The following is a 19,498-nucleotide window of genomic DNA, read 5'->3' on the forward strand; positions in this document are numbered from 1 at the left end:
TTCACTACTGGTCCCTGACCGGCATTTTCCCCTTTCATCTCTAGCAATGCTAGCAATGCCTGGAGCATGACACTTACACTATAGCTGCAGAGGTGGGCAGGAGGTGAGATGTTGCCAACCCTCACTTCCAAATGGTTCTCTGTGTCTACCTTTCTTTTTTTGATGAGAGAATTAAATTTGGAGCTAAGAAAGACTGTGGGTGGAAAGGGGCAGTTTAAATGCAGAGATTATTTGTAAATCTTGAAAGTCACACCCTTAAATGTCACATACTCTGTCTGAGAGGCACTTGAGTGTGTACCCTCCAGAAAGTCTGTTTGTTGTAATTCCATCGCATTACATATTTTAGTGCATATCTCTTCCTAGCAGCTTCCAGAGCTTTTCAGATATTCCGCATCAGAAATTGCACTGTTTTATCCTGGATTTTACAAATAGCAACCAGATTATTGTAAAACAGAACTATCTGATAAGTAAGGTTGTGAATTGCTTTTTGTGATTGTCATAGGTAAGAGTATTGAAGAAACTGGCAAACAGTGCAGTACACTGGTTACTGTAAAAATAAAACCTGTAGCAGTGAATGTGTTTTTCTGATGAATACATTCAAGGCTGTGATCATTGTGCAACTTCTGGTTGGATGCTTTCAAATGTTCCGTATTGAAAAACATCAGTAACAAGAACCAAATAGTCCACCGAAGGCTGTATTCAACTCAATGGAGAGGAACGTAAAGTCTTAGAGTTTCATTGAGGCCAACTCTATTTGGTCCACCATGGGAAGCAGAGAATTGAGGTTCTCTCTTGATTTGCTTTCCATTTTTACTTCAGGATTAGGTGGCCGCTACTTTGGTTTTCACTTAAGGGGGGGTGTTCAAATCACTATGCAAAAACAGTAACGGAAAACAGATAACTGGCTTCTCTTCAGCAGACAAAAACCAAAATGCCTGAACACACTAATTAATGTAAGCAATTTTATAAGCAAAATAATTTGTTTTAATTGGCTAAATAAGATCTGATATGATTAGAATATTTGATAAACTAATTTCAGAAAATTAAATCACCAACCTTTAATCATCTTATATACTTATTGCAATTTTGGAAACAGATATGAAAATGGACCTGAATTATCTTGTCTTTACAGTAGTAAGAAGAATACATTAAGGGTTTTTTTGAAACTTCAGAGGTTACATCCTTTTTATAATTTTGGAGAATATTTCTTTTTTTTTGGAAAACCAGTACTTTATAGACAATCCCAACAGCTTGAATCTCTAGTGAATCCATACAGAACCACTACAAGAGTGAAAAATCTTCCCTAAGAAAGCTCCTTGTGTCCAAGGAGTAAGGCTTATTAAGGTGAGGTGTCTTCCACAATGTTCTTTCCCATCATATACCCCCCTAAGGAAAAACTAACCTCCCAGAATAAATAAGTGGATAATCGGGCCTGAAATGACCCCATAGGGGAGACCCTATGGAACTGAGAAACCTCTTCTCTAAGGCTTAGTTGCTGACAGGTCCATATAAGCTGACTTCCAACTAATGTGTCAATGATTGGGGAAAAAATGATAATCTTCCAGAGGACAGTTGCTAATTCTTCCTGCCTAAGAATCTCAATTTGTTGTAATGAGTTAATTTCAACACTAGCTGGAACACTGGTTGACTCTGACCATGTGCTCAAAAAATATACACTGAGGTAAATAAAAGGAATGGCCTTCCATAGCACCTAAGGGCTGAATAAGCTACAAAAAATTCCATTTTACCACTATTCTAGCAGGATTCTAACAACAATTTTCTAAAGGCCAAGGACTATATTAGATGCTTTTGCACATAATTTCTGAATGATAGAATTTTATACCTATCAGTACTTTCAGTATAAATATCAAATCAACATGTTTTATATATATATATGTATGTATATATATATATATATATACACACACACATATATATATTATACACATGCACACACTATGTACAAGATAGTACCCAAAGGAATAGCGACATATATTATACATTAAAAAATAAGGCACTTAGTTCCTATAGCCTTCAGAAAATTTAAAATCTAAGTGATGAACGAAGAATAACCTAGAGATATTAGAAGAATAACAATTCACTAACAGTCTGAGATATCCAAAGCCAGGACAAGATTAATTTGAAAAAGTATATGTAATAAAATGTCTCAGGCAAGGGGCACTTTGAAATTGGAGAAAAGAGCATTTACCACGAGCTAATATAATCTAGAAAGGATTTTTTTGAGGATGAGGACATGTTATGGGGAACAAAGGGTAGCAAACATTTAACAAAATAAATTCCAGGGGAAATAACACAGGGAGGTGGCAGAGTACGAGATATATTGGGGTATATATACACCAGTTGTGTGGAAATCAAAAAAAATTGCTAGAAATTGACAGGTTTAGGTAACATCGGGGGATGACCCCATTCACTCATTCATTTATCAGACACATACGTATTGAGCACCCACTGTAAATTAAGCACTGCTCTAGGTACCAGGAACACAGCAGTGAACAACAGTATATCCTGACTTCATGAAGTTTATGCACATATCAAGACTGTTATAAGACAGTGAGTGTTTGCTAATATTAATTATCCCATGTGGGGTGCACAGGGCATTTCTCTTCTTAGTTCTCTTGCTTTTTCACTTGTGCACAGACTGGCAGAGACCATGGTCCACACATATTTGAAATAAAAGCATTCATTCAACTTGTTGAAAAATTCAGTAGCATTGTTTATTACCACATACACTGGAAAACATGATACTGGTGGACTGAATATTTTATCCTATTCCACATTGTTTTAGTATTGTATAGACTAATAGCCAGAAAGAAAAGAAATGAGAATATAATTACTGCATTTATTTAAAAAGAAAGAATTAAAGGTGACGGAATGCCGTGGGTATTTGAGTGGATATTTCTACCTTTCTGTGTAACCTTAAATGGATGATGTTCAGCTAATAACCTCCACTTTTCCATGCATGGAATGGGTAGCCTGAGGGTCCTATCTTCAAGCAGAATATAAATGCCAAGTATGAAGAAGCAAATCAAATCGATGAGTATCACTTTTTCTACCGCTTTTTTGCAGAGACTGTCATTCTTTTCTGTCTCCATGCCTCATTCATATGTATTGTTTCTCTTTTATATTATTTTGTATAATTATGATGTCTTTCATAGAAAGGATGATGAAGCCATTTCTGCAAAAACCAGTGTCACCGAATTCAAATATGGTTAAAAACTTGAATCCCCATGAGCACAGATGATCAAGCAGTCAACATTTACCAAGTAGGCAGGTTACTTTGTTTAAAGATTTCTGAAAGATACTAAAGATGCAAAGATAGTTTAAACATGAATATTGCTCTCATTTAGTCTATAATACAGAAAAATAGGGCACAAACCTGAAAACCCAAGTAATAATAAAGCAATACAGTATAGGCTCAGTGGTAAATGATAGGCAAGGATAAAAATAACTAGAAGGTAGAAGACAAGGGTTTATATTCTGGCTCTGCCATTTGTTCTTTGTGTAATATTGGCTAAGTTAATTTTGATAAACCTCAGTCTCATCTTCTGTAAAAAGGTTCTAACAGCCATTTGGTGGATTGTCCTGAGGTTTAGAAATTAGAGGCAACGATAAATCCCTGTCATTTAATAAGCACTTGTATGATTACTAACTCCTCTTTATTGTGTAGGTGCTAGCTGTATACTAGCTATTGTGCTAATTACTTTACATTTATTACCTAACGAATTTTACAGGTGAAGACAGTGAGGTTGAAAGAGAAAAGGGATTTGATCAGGGTCCCACGATTTGGAAGCAATTTCAGGTCAGGATTTAGACCTAGGAGTAACTCCAAAGCCAAGCTCGTTATTATCACACAAATCACTTTCCCTAGAGCATTTGAGTAGTTATTGTGGTTAAAATAATTTCATCACTGTAAACTTCGGAAGGTCAAGAAAGTCTTCCTGGGGAATATGTAACTTGCCCCGGTGTTAGATAAAGAGCTAAGAGTTAAGTATGTTGGGATGAAGGAGGAGAAGACATTCTAAAGAGAATGAGTAATGAGGCTGGAAGGGATGTGCCAGGTCAGGCTGGGGACAGGGGAGGGAGCTCCTGTGAGGAGGTGACAGAGTGAATGTTTACAGGGATAGGTTGGTGTCAGAGGTGACTGAATATGAGGGGGAAAAAATCTGTACAACAAAGTGATTTTTACTAGTTCTCTAAAGAACTGTGAACCTTTGATGATTTCTTATAAAAACTGATATGTATTTGGAACGAGAAAAGAAATCACAAATTACAAATGTTAAAAGGCTGACGATAATTGCAAATATTACAGTTGCCAGGAAAGTAACATGATCTTTTTTATCATCAGCTTGACACACCTCTTTCTTTTCCCTGCATTTTTTTTTCCTGCGTGCTCTTTGTTTCTTCAGATGATAATGATTTTTACTATCATTTTTTTGAACCTTTGATGATTTTTAAGCTGCTACATAAGGTAATGAAATAAAACAGACTTTCAATCGACCGATCAATAACTATTGGGGATGGATGTCCTTCCGGGTGGCATTTTAAGAAGGTTATTCTGGTTTGTGAAGGATGAATTGGAGATGAAAAGAAAACCTCTTAAAATGGTTGTTTTCAGTAGCTGTGTCATGACAGTTGGGAGATGTGTCACAACTAACAAGGCACTAATAGTAAAGTATTGGTTTGCCGAAGATTAGCTGCTTTATCCATTAGAGCAGATTCAAGGTCATTTCTAGAATAATGCCACTCGCCTTCACTTAGATTCCGAGTGCTTTCTTGAGAGGAGGAAAAGAGGTGTTGTTATGATCTGTTTGGGTCTTTGGCAGGACCCTAGGACTGTCCCTAGAGAAGCGAATGCTGCATTTCGTCCCCGTCCGTGTGTTTCAGGACAGAAAACCACGGCGAAGTGCTGCATTAAAAGATTATCGCAATAGTCCAGGCAAAAATGCACAGGTGGAGAAGGTATTAAAAGTCTGGAAATGAAACAATAACTTTAAAAGATATGAGGGGCTGATACTTGATAGTTACTGATAGTCGAATGATGAGAGAAAGGAAAGAAATAGAACCCTGTATGACTCCAAGATTTATACACTTTACACAGGTGAGGGAATTGGGAGAAAAAGCTTGTTTTGATTCATGAGTTTGATTGTGGAACTTCTTGAGTTTTAAGCATATCATCCAAGTGGAAAGACCCAGAGGGCAGGCTGAATAAGTAGAGCTTACAAGGAAAAGCAGAGTGGAAATAAGTCTTTGTGAGCCGTCTACTCTGAGGTGAGAAAATATTGTCTATTTTAGCTATTAAAAAAAAAATCTTTTAGGTGGATTTCCTAATAGGACTTAACACATATGAGGCACTTGCTATGGGTCGGGAACAGAACTCATAACAGCACATGCATTATTTTTTCCAAATGACAGCCCCGTGAGGCAGGTAATGTTATTGTACCCATTTTGAGGTGAGGAAAGAGCCACAGAGAGGCAAAATAATTTGGTCAAGATCACACAGCAAGCAGGTCGTGGAGCTGGGATTCAGTCCCAGGAAGCCTGGTTCCAAAAACGGAGCATTTAACCACCATCTACTCCACAGTATAAGCACATGGACAGAAAGCTCTCCTGCAGAGAAAAAAGACTTGTCATATTCTAGCAAGAAACATTAACGTGATTTGGGCCACCTTGGGCACCCTCGTAGAGTCAGATGGTCCACCCTCAGTCAAGGTATCTTAAGTCATATATATTAAACTGCAAACGTTCCCCTCTCAGGGTCCTCACCTTCTCACTAAGGAAGTGGTGAAAATAAGCAACAACACCGATAGCCATTTATAGCTTTTTAAAAAATCTCTTTTTGTCGCCTTGATTTCTTTTTATTTTTCCTTGACTGTATTTTGCCGATCCTGTTCAATTCGACCCAGGCCCCTCCCCGGCTTTTCTTTCATTGAAATGGTTATGTTCTTGTAACAGGGTCTTTACTTTTATTGGCAGAAAATTCTCAGTCTGCTTACTCCCTTGTATCAAGTTAATTTTAACTACAGAATCTATCACAATAATGCCATTTAAAGGAGGCTGCTTCCAATACACTCTTCGAAATGTTCGCAGAGAATTCTGGATTTACCAGGGCACCACTTCCTTAGCTACTCACCGGCCCTGCAGTCTCCTTTCCTTCTACATCTGAGCACGCTCTGTTCCCTGGCCAGCTGCCTTCTGTTCAGCCTCTGTGTGTTCTCCATTCTCAGCTCTGCCTTAATGATCAGTAGGGCTTCATCTTGATCACATTGGAGGGATGGAGGGAGGTTGTTACTTCTTTATTTGGGTCCAAACTATAGACATATCCTCCTATTGGCAAACCATGAAAATGATGACACTCCCAAGTTTAACAAGATCAAGCAATCCCTCTTTGGATACAGCAATGTGGCCAGGGTGGAGACAGAAGATCTCATTCCTGGACCAGTTCTCAGTCTATATCTGGTGGTTTACACAAGAACTCCAAAATACCAGATGCTTAGGGTCCAGGCATATATTATTGGGATACACCATAGTTAAAGTGAAATGATTGAATGTTTTGTTTTGCTTTTAGTTTTTCCCAAATAATAACTCTTATGAGTAGGAGACATGGGATTTATTTTCCATATTAAAACTGCTTCATTTAAAAAAGATGGTCAGTCAAAAGCTTGAATGTAACCTCTTCCTGCTGGCTTACTACTGCATTAGCTCAGGTTACCATGGGAAGCAAGCAGTTATTTTCACCAATAACTTAACTTATACCAAATACTTGACCTTGGAATAAGCAATTTACATCCTTATAAAAGAGGTCACTTAGGGAATTTAACTGTGTAATCCTAGCCCCCATGTGGCAGGAACGGAGTAGAGATGGAACAAAGCTGGTGAAACACCATTCGAAACCATTTGAATTAGGAAATCATTTCTTTTTGACTCTGTTTTAAAAATGGAGCCTACTTTAAAATGGTACAGGAAGGCAGACGGATGCAGTGAAAGTCTATAGAAATAGTGACTCAAAAACTCTGTTCCAGGACTCAAGAAAGCAAGCCTGTTGTCACATTTGGAGGGAAACCAGAAAGAATTGAGGTTTGCACTTTCCTAATAGCTCTTTTCCAACACCTTTCCTTCAAACATCTTGCCCTGCCTTTTATTTTGCCTTTCTTAACAAAATGACTGGAAAGAAACCACCTTTCCAACTTTAACCAGGAAACATAGGTTTTTGCAACTGCTAATATTTTGGTGTGGGCTCTTCCTTTTAAAGACAATTATCAAGACGAAGCATTTGTTTCTTCTTTTGTTTACCCGTGGCAGTTTGTCAGCAGTTATGATAAGTAGAATTCCATCTGTCAGTAAAACTACGTTGCAAATTGCCGTAGAAATTAGCAGCTTTCATTTTTGCTTACATAAATAAATATGCGAAATAAATTGCACATAAACGCACCCTAAAAAATCACAGGTACACCGCACAGTTAAATGCCAGTCAGAAAAAACCAGAGACACATGGCGATTATCTCAGTTTTCAAACCTGGAAGATACACGAATGTGTTTCTAAATGAGAGAGGCAGTGTATCATGCTTGCTGAGATAAAAACAGAAGCTGCCAGACACTGCACTGTGGCTTTATTCTCAGAATCCTTTGCCTGAAACCCGCTCTATCTTTTCCCCATGTTCTCTCTTCCCTCTCTCTCTCCATCTCTCTCTCCATCTCCCTCTCCCTCTCTCCCCGCTGTCCTTCCCTCGCTCATTGTTCTCTCTCTCCTCCTGCCTTTGATGCACATACGTTGTCACATTCCATTGACTCTTCCCTCTTCTCTGTTCTTACACTCAAGCCTAGCGATGCTTTCGCCAGGCAGCGGCAGCCTCTCCTGCGAGTTTTAGTCATGTGTGCAGCTCAGTTTGATCGAGCGTTCCTTTTCTGCCTTTGCACTCTTACAAAAGATTAAAAGGTGGCGTCACATTGCTCCTCTGTCCCTTCCCTCAGGAGGGAGTTTAAAGGGACAACAAAAACTAATCACTTTCAATAAGCATTTTCTTGCTGGGGAAAAGAAAAAAAAAAAAAAAAGGGAAAGAAAGAAAGGGGGAAAAAAAGGCAGGGGGTGGATTTAGCGGTGTAATTTGAGACCGGTGGCGAGCTAGTGGAGATGCTGCACGCTGCTAACAAGGGAAGGAAGCCTTCAGCGGAGACAGGTAAGAGCGCCCATCGGAGGGTTTGACCGAGTGGCTTAGTTAAATCTCTGTTTTCACCGTTTTGTAATTGAGAAAGGCATCCACAGCAGAAGCCGATTTTTCAGTCGACTTCCTTTTGTTTAACATAGAAAGTACCTGTATTAATTTTGATGAATTAGAGCATGCAGCAAATTCAATTGAAAATAGATTTGTATAGCAAATGCATTTAAACTGAATGATTTCTCCTCTGTTTTATTTCAGGGGAGAGATGAGAAAGATGATTTTGATCAGAATAGCACTTTGCATTATGTGAAATTCTAAATAGCTAACGGGGAAAAATAATAATAATAATTCAATTGATCTTGTTTTTGAACTCCGGGACTTAAACCCTGGGAGACAGCTGGGATTTGAAATTTTTCTTCTAACTGAACTTCTGCTGCGTTATAATAATTTTCCACCGGAGGTTTAGGCAAGGGTAGAGTTTAAGTCGAGCTGCTGGGCTGCGTTTGGCTTGGATCTTGTGGGTGAAGCGCTGCTTCTATCTCCTTAACCTGTGTCAGGTTGATGCTTCATAAATGGAGATTGTGTTGCCCCAAATGAAATATGAAGTTAAAAAATCAGGTTAGGGCATGTGTTAGAAAAGATTCCAGTAAATAATTAGGATAACTGAATTATGACAGTTTGAAATGGGAGTTAACTCTGGAGGTGCTGTTTGATCAGCCGTCCTGGATTTTAAGCGGCTCAGTAATAAAGGGGACTAATTATCAGCCCCAAGTCGGAACTTTGCATTAGGACCTTAAATATAGAATACATGCTTCTACTGTAGGTGGCTTTCGGGTATCTGTCCCTTTTGTGCGCTATGAATGAGAGTTGTGGGTTATATTTGATGGCATTTCTCCTTTAAAGAGCTTTGGGATGAAGCTTTAAAAGGCTCACATCTATTTTAACGTTGAACAAACACCAAATGCAATACACTGTAGTCTCCCGGCGCCTGATTTTTGTTGCTGCTGCTGTTGTTTTAAAGTTGTGATCATTTGTTTTGAACCTCAGTCTTCATTGATTTTATGTTCCTTGCCTCTGCTGCTGAAATTTATTGCTGGCGTGAACGAACTGAGATTTGAGAACGCAAAAGGAAAAAATTTTAATTAGCCAGAGTTTTGATTTAAGGATAATGACATCCAAATGATATCCAGATTTTTACCTAGGATGTTACCTAAAATGTTTGAATTAATATTTAGATGATTTTTTGGAAGGTTGGGAAAATCAGAATATTAAAAGTATAAAATTCTGTTTAAAAATGCTTCTCCAGAATGAGATATAGAAAGGTGACTTTAATGCCTCCACAGGGTTTGGTCCTAGAAAGAATTGCTAGACTGTGACACGGTTGAGTTCAGCACTATGCATGAGAAGATATTTTATATATTTATTTGGTGATAAGATTATTTTCTTACCAAGTTTCCAAGCAACTTGCCCCTCAGTTCCTTACCCTGACATGTCTTGTGTTTGCCAGACTATCTAATGGCATCTTGTGGTAGCAACCTGTGAATCCAATTTTATGGGGACATCAGGAGCTGCTGAATGTTGGGGAGTGGAGACCAAACCGACTATAGGTCTCATCACACTTCATCATCTAGAGATGATCTCCAACAGAAGTTCTCTGGAAAGCCCCTCATACAGGTGTGGGGAAACTTAATTTTTCCATCATGGTTAAAAGAGTGGGGAAAGATGTGGAGAAGGGAGAAAGAAACTGCTAGGATGTTTGATGTAATCATGCTGGTGGTAGCATAGTGAGTTTTAAAAATCATATCACATGTCGCTTTCCTTTTTTTCAACTTAGGAAACTTTGCAGAATCTTGAAGTGGCTCTTCTCAAATTCGGTCCCTGTTTCTACATAGCTTTCTCTGATAAAACCTTTTCTTTGACTCTTGCTTTAGCTAACCATTGAGTGTTTCCATGCCGCTGCTGATAATAATGATTACATCTTAAATAAGTGACAAGTGTTGAGGAGACAGACTGGGAGAAATATGTTGTCTGCATCATATATGCATTTTAATTTTATTTATGAAAATGACTACTTCGTGGTGAGGAGATGATAAATTTGAAGTTGTAGCTTGGCCGTTTGTATCACTGAACCACTGTCCTTCTCCTGGAGAACTAAATGGAACTAAAGCAGGCAGAAATACATCAGTTGTAAACTGGTTGGTAGTTCAGCGTGCACTTTTTAAGCAGATGGTAACCACAGCTATCCTTTTACTCAAACGATCTGATTAATATAAATAGCATTTTTCTGACTTTTCCAGTAGATGTTGCTGGAGAGCAAAGAAAAGATCTTTTTTTTTTTTTACTGGCAAAAAAAAGAAATGTGATAGACTTAGAAAAGCCAGCGAGCAAGATCCTTCTCCCCAAACTCCACTGATAGCATTTTGCATAATGTGCTAATTAATGAATTATATTGAATCATTACCTTTTATGATGTTCTATAGAAAGCGATTAAAACTTGAGCTAGATTTTTAAATTATGAGATTGTTCTCTTTAGACCCTATATATAATGCCTGTTTGCTGTTTTCCGTTTTTAAGAAATCAAGTTAACTGCACATTACTATTCAGAACATTTCATCCCTGAATGCTAAAACCCCTTTAACATGCAAATATGATGTCAGAGGAAGAACTGAAATAGAATACCCCGAGAAGAGTAATGATCAAACGCATTATAAAAATATGCACCAGTTGCCAACGTGTAATAAAATATTAAGAAATTAAAAGCATGCAACCTCTAAAGTAATAGAATTTCATTGCTCTGAGACTGTTTTCCCACCGAATATTAAGTGCTTAATAGATCTCTCTGTTAAAAAACAATTGAAAACCTACATGGTTTGTCACTGAAGTTATTTTTATTACGTGATTTTGAAAAATTGGTCCAATAGGATTTTCCTCTGACTAGGAAATATAATTAACATTGGCTATTAAGTGCCAGATTTCCAAAGCAAGAGCCACAAGGCTTGATGGAGAAACTGGGACGGCAGAGAGCAAGCATCAGCGCTAGAAGCTGAGGGCACCCACGCTGGAACTACTCTGCTGGTAATCACTCTGATAAAATGACAAAGACAACCCAGAGGAGCCCGGGATTCTAGTACCCAGACACAAACTGATGCAATTTCAGACAACCAATGACCTCTGTCTATGAGAGTATTTATTTTTGGAAATGATCAATTAACCGATTTCAATTGTGAAAGAGAAGTGTGTACAATTTTTCCAATGCAAAGGGGGCCTTGGATATTACAAAAGCACATTCAGACAAGACAAGTGTACACCCTATGTGGTAGAGCTTTCAGTTTTTCTTACCTTAAACAGTCCATGCTGTTTTCTGGTGCATTTTTCTTTTGCATTGAAGCCTTTCTTTATCAGTTTTCATTCCTGAGGTGTGAAATGCTCCATAGGTTGTTTTTGATTTAACACCTATTCGTTTCTCTTTTCTGGGAGGAAAAAGCTTACATTTATAAGGCATGAGTACATCTACTCATATTTTGTAATTAGCACTGCAAGTATAGTGTAATTAGCACTATAATTCCACTGGGGTAAGGTTGTTTCAATTTTTTTTTTTTTTTTGCTTTGATTCATATACATGTTTTGTGTTTGACCCATAGTGATTATTTTTTTCTCTCTGTCTTTAAATAAGAAAAGCTGGGCTTCCCTGGTGGCGCAGTGGTTGAGAGTCCGCCTGCCGATGCAGGGGATACGGGTTCGTGCCCCGGTCTGGGAAGATCCCACATGCCGCGGAGCGGCTGGGCCCGTGAGCCATGGCCGCTGAGCCTGCGCATCCGGAGCCTGTGCTCTGCAACGGGAGTGGCCACAACAGTGAGAGGCCCGCGTACCGCAAAAAAAAAAAAAAAAAAGAAAAGCTTTACAATTTGGCCAGAGAATTTGGTTTCTTTCTCTGGTTGATTTGCGCTTCGCTTTAGGTGTTCTCCGTTTTTCATTATAGCTATCAAGCACTGACTATACTCAAAACACTGTGAGTTAAATGTGCCAAAAAATGTCTGCCCTGATAGCAAAAAATGCCTGTCCTCTCAGTGAGAACCTTAGGAAAACAGAAAATGTCGGACCAGACCTGAAGAATTTCCGAGTGGGTTAAAATGTGCTGGTTAGTCCTGACTCTTTCCCTAGGAGAGCAAAGGAGGAAAGGTCACTGCAGGTTGAGGGGATCCTGAGGATGGTCGCCTTTGAATCAGGAGTAAAAGGCGAAAACACAAAATAATCCGGACGAGCAAAGTCAGAGGGGTCCTGTGGGCAGTAACACCAAAATGAATGACCAGTGCCAGTGCCATTGAGAACCTTGAATGGCAGGTATTCAATAGCCACTGGAAAGATGTGATCTGGCAGCTTCTAAAGGAGTTTTCTTTGTGTGGGAGTCAGGGAGGAGTGGAATAATGGGTCCATACCATGCCGCTTGCCCATAGATAGTGATGCTAAAATGCCTATTTAGGGTCCATCTGCCCTCTCATTAAATTGTGGCCCTAAGGAGCTATCGTTACTCGTGGAATATTGCTTTATCTTCTAGGGTTATTGTTGAAAAAACAGCGAGAACCCCTAGTCTTGAGGCTTGAAGCCTTGAATAACCTACTGCATTAGCCTAGATATAAGTGGTAAGGTTGAGAAACACTGCTGAGGGGAGGGAGAATGACTCGGAAAAACACCTTCCTATTGTAATTATTGCAATCTCTTGTATGTACTGTAGATGTCACGGCCTCATTAGGCAGGGATTTTGTGTATATGCTTTTGTTTTCATAAGAAAAACCTTCACCATTTGTCGGAGATGAGACCTGTAATTTAGCAGGTGTGGTATTCTCTCCATACTATTTGGATATAATCAATTAGTGTTAGGCTCATCTCTGGTTTCCTGACATCGATTAGAATGGGTTTTTATGATCTTTAAGGTTTAATCTCTCTGAAAAGGTATGTACTTTCTTTTGGGGAATTAATTGCCTCCCTGAATTGACTGTGTCAGTTATTTTCTATAAACCTTGACTAACCTAACTTGAACTGGGAGATGCCTAGAATGTTTGACCAAAGCTCAGTTGTGGAGACTCCTCTGATCATTTTTTTTTTTTTTTTTTTTTTTTTTTTTTTTTGCGGTACGCGGGCCTCTCACTGTTGTGGCCTCTCCCGCTGCGGGGCACAGGCTCCGGACACGCAGGCTCAGCGGCCATGGCTCATGGACCCAGCCGCTCCGCGGCATGTGGGATCCTCCCGGACCGGGGCACGAACCCATGTCCCCTGCATCGGCAGGCGGACTCCCAACCACTGCGCCACCAGGGAAGCCCTCCTCTGATCATTTAATGGAAGTTTATATGTTAACATATAAGATGTTTTCTTTCATCTGATAGACTTCATAATGAGAAGGAGCAAAAATAATTATTAGCATAATTAAGTGGAGTGCCACCCTTTTCCTCAGAAACTGATTTAACCAGCCTATTCCCATAGACAGGGTGACCAACGTCACCTCAGAACCAAGCTATAGATGAATGCTTTGCCTTGTCCTCCAACTACTTTAATCTAATTTGTTCCATTTACTTTTCCAAGCTTTTCATCCTCCCACCATTTTAATACCATCAGAGATGGGGGCTACCCATGACATTCAAACTTGACATTATCAAACACAAAGGCATCACTCAGACACTTGACTGCACTACAATGCAAGGGAAAAAAATAGATCCCCAAAGGCTTAGAAATTATTGTTTCATACCTTGAATGTAGGTGGATTTTTTTTTTTTCTGTTTCCTTCAGTCTGCCTCATTTGACTGTTTTGCTTCTGTGTGTTTGCAGAGTACTGAAAACCTGGAAAAACTAGCACTCACCAATCCGTAACATACACATCCCTATGTTCATTGGAGGGATGTGTATTAATACAATGGAAATTTACAACTCTGTTATTATCTGTTATTTGCTAGTCACCGACCACTACTTGATACAGGACCGAAGTTGAGCCCTGCACTGGAGCTGTCTTTTCACTGTTGCCATCAGCTCTTCTGACAGTCAGTTAGCTGTGGCCAGACCTTCTTCCTGACTCACACATGTGTGGTCACTGCAGTAACTCCATCATTGCTGGGTAGACCAGAAATCTATTGAATCCACAGCAGTCCTGTGTTTGTTTACCCATGAAATCTCTGTGTGTGTGTGTGTGTGTGTGTGTGTGTGTGTGTGTTAGGATGGTGGGAGGGATTCTTAAAGTTAATATAAATTTATTTGTACCTCCCTTTGCTTGCTATCATGGACCTTCTATTCAAAGACAATTTACCCCCATATGTAAGACAATATTTGTGAGCTGAACAGATAGTATTATCAGATTGTGGTGAATTGCTTCAGTGGTATTACCTCATGCATAGAGATCGGGTGTGCTGTAGAGCTCTGTAAAACAGTCAGCTACGTGGTATCCTACAGGTTTAATATACTTCTGTAGCCTTGTACTTTGGAAGGATTTCTGTAATTGGAGACAATCTAGCTAGGAGAACTTTTTAAGCCATTGGAGACCAAAATACAGATTTTTGAAAAATGTGACTTTTTAGGCTTGAAACAGAGTGGATTACAAATTTCTCTTAACTGGACAGAATCATTATTGTGCATATAGTACAGTCTGGATTATCCAGGTTCGAATTTCCAGCATAGAGATCATTCAGATTTCTTCTCTGACTTCCCCGTCTTCTCTCTCACTACCTGACATGTATCATTTCTCTAATCACTGGCACCTCTGCTAAGGGTATGGAAAGGCATATTTGTACAGCAAAATCCAAACCTGTGAATTTTCCTTCAGGAAGAGCTAATTATGTAAAAAGTCTAAGAGGTAGGTTTTTGAAACTAAAATTGACTGACTAAATTTCCATTTGGGGGAACCCCTCTTTCTATTTACAAATGGTGGTTTACTATAGCTGTTAAAATGCCAATATTTTAGCCACATGTTTAAGAGGCAAAAAGTAAATCCACTGATCTGAACCATGCCAAGAAACTGATTTCATTGCTCTGGCTTATATCATGTCCCTGCCCTACCACCCAACCAACTACAGTGTTGAATAAACTGGTTGGATAGCGTGCCTAGCTGGCTTTTTTTTTTTTTTTTTTTTTTTTTTTGGCGGTACGCGGGCCTCTCACTGTTGTGGCCTCTCCCGTTGGGGAGCACAGACTCTGGACACACAGGCTCTGTGGCCATGGCTCACGGGCCCAACCTCTCTGGGGCATGTGGGATCTTCCCGGACCGGGGCACGAACCCGCGTCCCCTGCATCGGCAGGCGGACTCTCAACGACTGTACCACCAGGGAAACCCTAGCTGGCATTTTTTAAGACCGTTGAGATCAAGCAAGTATACCTTGTGCAGGTTATCAGGGTTCTGATAAGCATATTTCTTTAGTGTTAAGTATAAAAGTGGATTACTGGTGCCCAAACACCACTTAGTTAATCTCCAATACCGGTCCTATCTCATTTCCATTATCAGTGACTGCTAGTCAATCCTTGATAAATTATTTACATTTAGAATTTGACCCGTGGAGGTCGTCAAAGTCCCAAATGACTTTAAAGACTTGAAAATCTCTTAGATCCCAGAATTACATTAAAATGGTGAAAGGACTGGAAGGGTAGCTGGCTTTTCCAGAGAGGTTGTACTCACAGAATAGGCATGAACGTTACCAGCCACCTTCCAAGTTTGCAGGACAGGGTGCAGGATTCCATCTAGTGGATATTGCTACAGAATCAGAATTTGATTTCCCTCCTTTTCTTATACATTAGTTGTGGTTTGGACATTTTCAAAATCTTGTGGTCATACCTGCCACGTTGTAACAACGTCTTGTCAAATAATGCACTCTTCTCTCTTACTACCCTTATTGGACAAACATGTCTATAACTGGTTGCACTTTTGAGGTGCATAATCAAACTTCAGGAGGTGTTTCTATTTCTAAACATATTGTGTAATATAATGTAACTAACAAAATATATAATATGTAATATAAACACAGATATACTAAAGGGCAAAAATGTTATTACTCTTGACACTAAAAATAGTTTTTTATCATTAGAATTGAGGTTATTAGAAAGGAATGTACTTGAAGTTTTTAAACGTTGAGGTGTAGCTGATGATGTAGTATAATAACCAATAGTTTTCGATCCATAGTGTAAATGAAAATTTAAAAAGCACTATAGCAGAAAAAACTGAAAATGGAGAACCTTGATCATGAGTTATATGTATGTAGGAGATGCCTCTTGTCATTTATATGTGTGTGCACATTTATACACATGTATATACACATATATATATACATACATACATACATGGTTACTCTATGTACGTGCATATTTTTATCTATATCTCCATCTCTGCATCTGTATCTATATTGATATTTGTACCTGTATCTCTAGTCAGAGTTAGAGAGAGAGAGAGTGAATGGGCATATTCCTAGTAAGATAAAATGTGGTTGTATTCCTGGTAAGATATCATGTTTCTTTCCAGCTGACATGATTAATTTCCCACAATCTGACATGCAGTGTGCTAGGTACCAGATGAACCAGACATAACTCTTAAGGAGTTCATGATCTAGTCCTGAATTCGAAATTATTTTAATGTTGAATATTTCACTCATGGATATATTTAACAGTTGGAAACATTGGGAGAAAAAATTCAAGGATTACAAAGCCATCAGAGCCCTCAGTAGGTAGTTCTAAATTTAATATGCTTTGCCTGGTCAGGAGGAGGATTGGAAAAGAAACACGGCAAGCGTGATTGTGAGGAAGAAGAGCCTCACATAAAGTGATCTGGTCTCAACTAAAAATAAATCTGGCTTTATGGAAAAGCCAGGCCAACAAGACTACATTCTCTGTTACCCCTTACTGCTGGCAAGTCACGAATGAAACATAGGATCCATTTGTCTGGTATTCACTTTTCTATGAGTTCTGTATAAGTGAGAACACAGGGAAAGTGCCATCAAAACGCGTAGTATTAAATGTGTACACATAAGGTCTTGTTTGAAAATATATGCAAACAATGTGTGCATATTTTTCTAAAATGAAATGGGCTTATGCAGTGACGATGCCTTTTTCTCAATCTGTGGCATTTATGATGTATGTTTCATGTGTTCATAACCACATATCATATGTGATTTATATACACACACATATAGTCTCTAGAGGTCAGTAGAATATAAGAAATGGGCAAACATTCACATCTAGATGAGACCTAGAGATTCTGAAGGCCATTTTTCAAATGATAAAATGATGATAGTCGACTAATGACATTAGGAACTAAAATCATTAATCAGTGTTAACAAAAAAATCATGTCATTCTTGTTCCTGAAATGAATCTATTCTATTTATTTTAAGCAAATTTCATATAGATGAACATTTACATGGCAAGAACCTTGACAGAAACCCAAGCTGTAATTACTTTATGATGGTTTGTTATAAGACTGTGATTCTCTAGAATACTTTTTGAAGCTATTTTTAATGCTAACAGAACAAAATAGTAAATTGTTTTTCAACACTTGACTATTACATTCAAAACACTACTTCTATTTTAGCTGCCAATTCAGTCTCCTCCACTCTTAGAAATGAATGATTTGATGATTTATATGTTGCAATTCTAATTGTTTTTATGAACTAAATGTCCCTGATGTTGGGAAATATCTTAGAAAGTTGTGATTTATTTTATATATAAAGCTAAAATTGTTGACAGTTCAGCAAATTACCGCACAGTTGAGCACGTTGGTCAGATTTTTCTCTAGAAAAGTCATGCACAAGAAAATATAGAAAATGATGGCAGGTAGCTATGAACTACTTGACAGTGGAGTTTCTGGCGCCTCTTACACTCCATCCCACGCCAGAGAAAACAGTGTGGCAGAGCTTCCGGTTTCATCTGGATTTGAGAAGGAATGATTATCACCTGAGTTGACGTTGCCTGCCATGGCTTAGAACTTAATATGTCTTGCACATGTGAATGAAGATCACTCACACTTGGAACTAAACTATCGATAACCTATTCCCATATGTGTTCATTTACACCATAGCAGATTGCATTCTTAGCTCAGTTTCCTCCATGATAAACCCTAATCCAGGGGTTGCAAACACAAATGCTTAGAGGGGAATATTCAGAAATAAGACAATAGGAGGTGATGGGGGATGGTAAAGAGCCATTCCAAATTTAAACACACACGTTCACACCAAACCTATGCTAAATGAAACCAAACAGAAATCCATAAGCATTTGTAAAGAGTGATCACAGGAAGTACTTAATAGAAATTTAGGCTTAGAGGGGCTTCAGTCATCACCGAGAGATCCCCAATAGGTGTTTGATAAATATTGATAGATTACTTCCAATAGGTAATCTAGTCCTTACTTTGCTGCCAAATTATTAAATGAGGAAGATACAATATATTTCCTATCCTCAAGGAGTTTGCAGGATAGTTGGATGCCTCCAGGGCATCCCCTCCCTTGCCTCTGTGCCCCATGTCTGCTCTCTCAAGCTTTTGCATTCTCTGTTCCATCTCCACAGAATTCCTTTCAGTCCTTGCAGCTTTCATAATTGTGTCTTTGCAAATGCTCATCCTTCTTGTCTTCTGCTAACAAGCCAGCTTGCCCCTGGCTGATTCCTGTTCATCTTTTAGATCTCAGGTTAAATGCTGATTCCTCCCAGAAGTTTCCCTGGACTGTCCCTCCCTAAGCCTAAATTCTGAGCTCCCACTCTGTAACTCTGTAACAATGTACTTACCTTATTGTAACACTGTTTACCATTTATAGAACTACCAGTCTAACTGTACATATCTGCATAATCTGTTAAGCTCAGTGAAGCCATGAACCATGTGATCAAGCTTGTTCATGGTATATGGTGAAGCCTAGTAAAATATCTGGCAGCATGAAGTTTATTTAACCAGTAACTCTTGAATAAATGTTTAAATATATAAATAATCACAATGCATTGATAAATTAAAAAGAAGTTATCACATCTTCAAGAATCTGGGAAGGACTGACAACCTTGTTTGGATTCAAGTCTTATTCAAGGACAGGTTCAAAGTGGTCCCAAGTGTTACCTTTCTTCTGCCTCTCCTTATCTGCCTTGAAATAATCAAGGTCCCTACGTACCAGAACAGAACCATCCTCTTAGCTGAAGGGAGGTGTACACTTTAAAGTTGTGGTTTTCGCACTAGTCTCTGATCAGATTACTTATCAGAGACAGTAGACTTGTCCTGGTGAAACCCTGTCCACTCTAGTGATTGGTTTAAGATATGGAGCCTTGGCTCTCAGAACTACTGGAAAAGATGATGCAGAATAAATAAATATTAACTTGTTTTTAG

General features: G+C 38.8%; 1 protein-coding gene across 6 annotated transcripts in view; it reads left to right on the forward strand.

The window, feature by feature from the left end:
* The window catches only part of TENM2 (teneurin transmembrane protein 2), a gene marked incomplete at its 5' end in the record, with an annotated part of 1,007,477 nt that overhangs the window by 278,869 nt on the left and 709,110 nt on the right, over positions 1-19,498 (forward strand). For 2 of the 6 annotated variants that reach the window (XM_079702686.1, XM_079702687.1), the window contains one exon: positions 8,150-8,195. The exons of the other annotated variants lie outside the window; for them this stretch is intronic. In XM_079702686.1, coding sequence (XP_079558812.1) covers positions 8,150-8,195 — 46 coding nt within the window. Of the gene's footprint in view, positions 1-8,149; positions 8,196-19,498 lie in introns of those variants that run through there. 6 annotated transcript variants of the gene reach the window in all.

The sequence above is a fragment of the Hyperoodon ampullatus genome (genome assembly GCF_949752795.1).
Source record: "Hyperoodon ampullatus genome assembly, chromosome: 4".
NCBI classification, from domain to species: Eukaryota; Metazoa; Chordata; class Mammalia; order Artiodactyla; family Ziphiidae; genus Hyperoodon; species Hyperoodon ampullatus.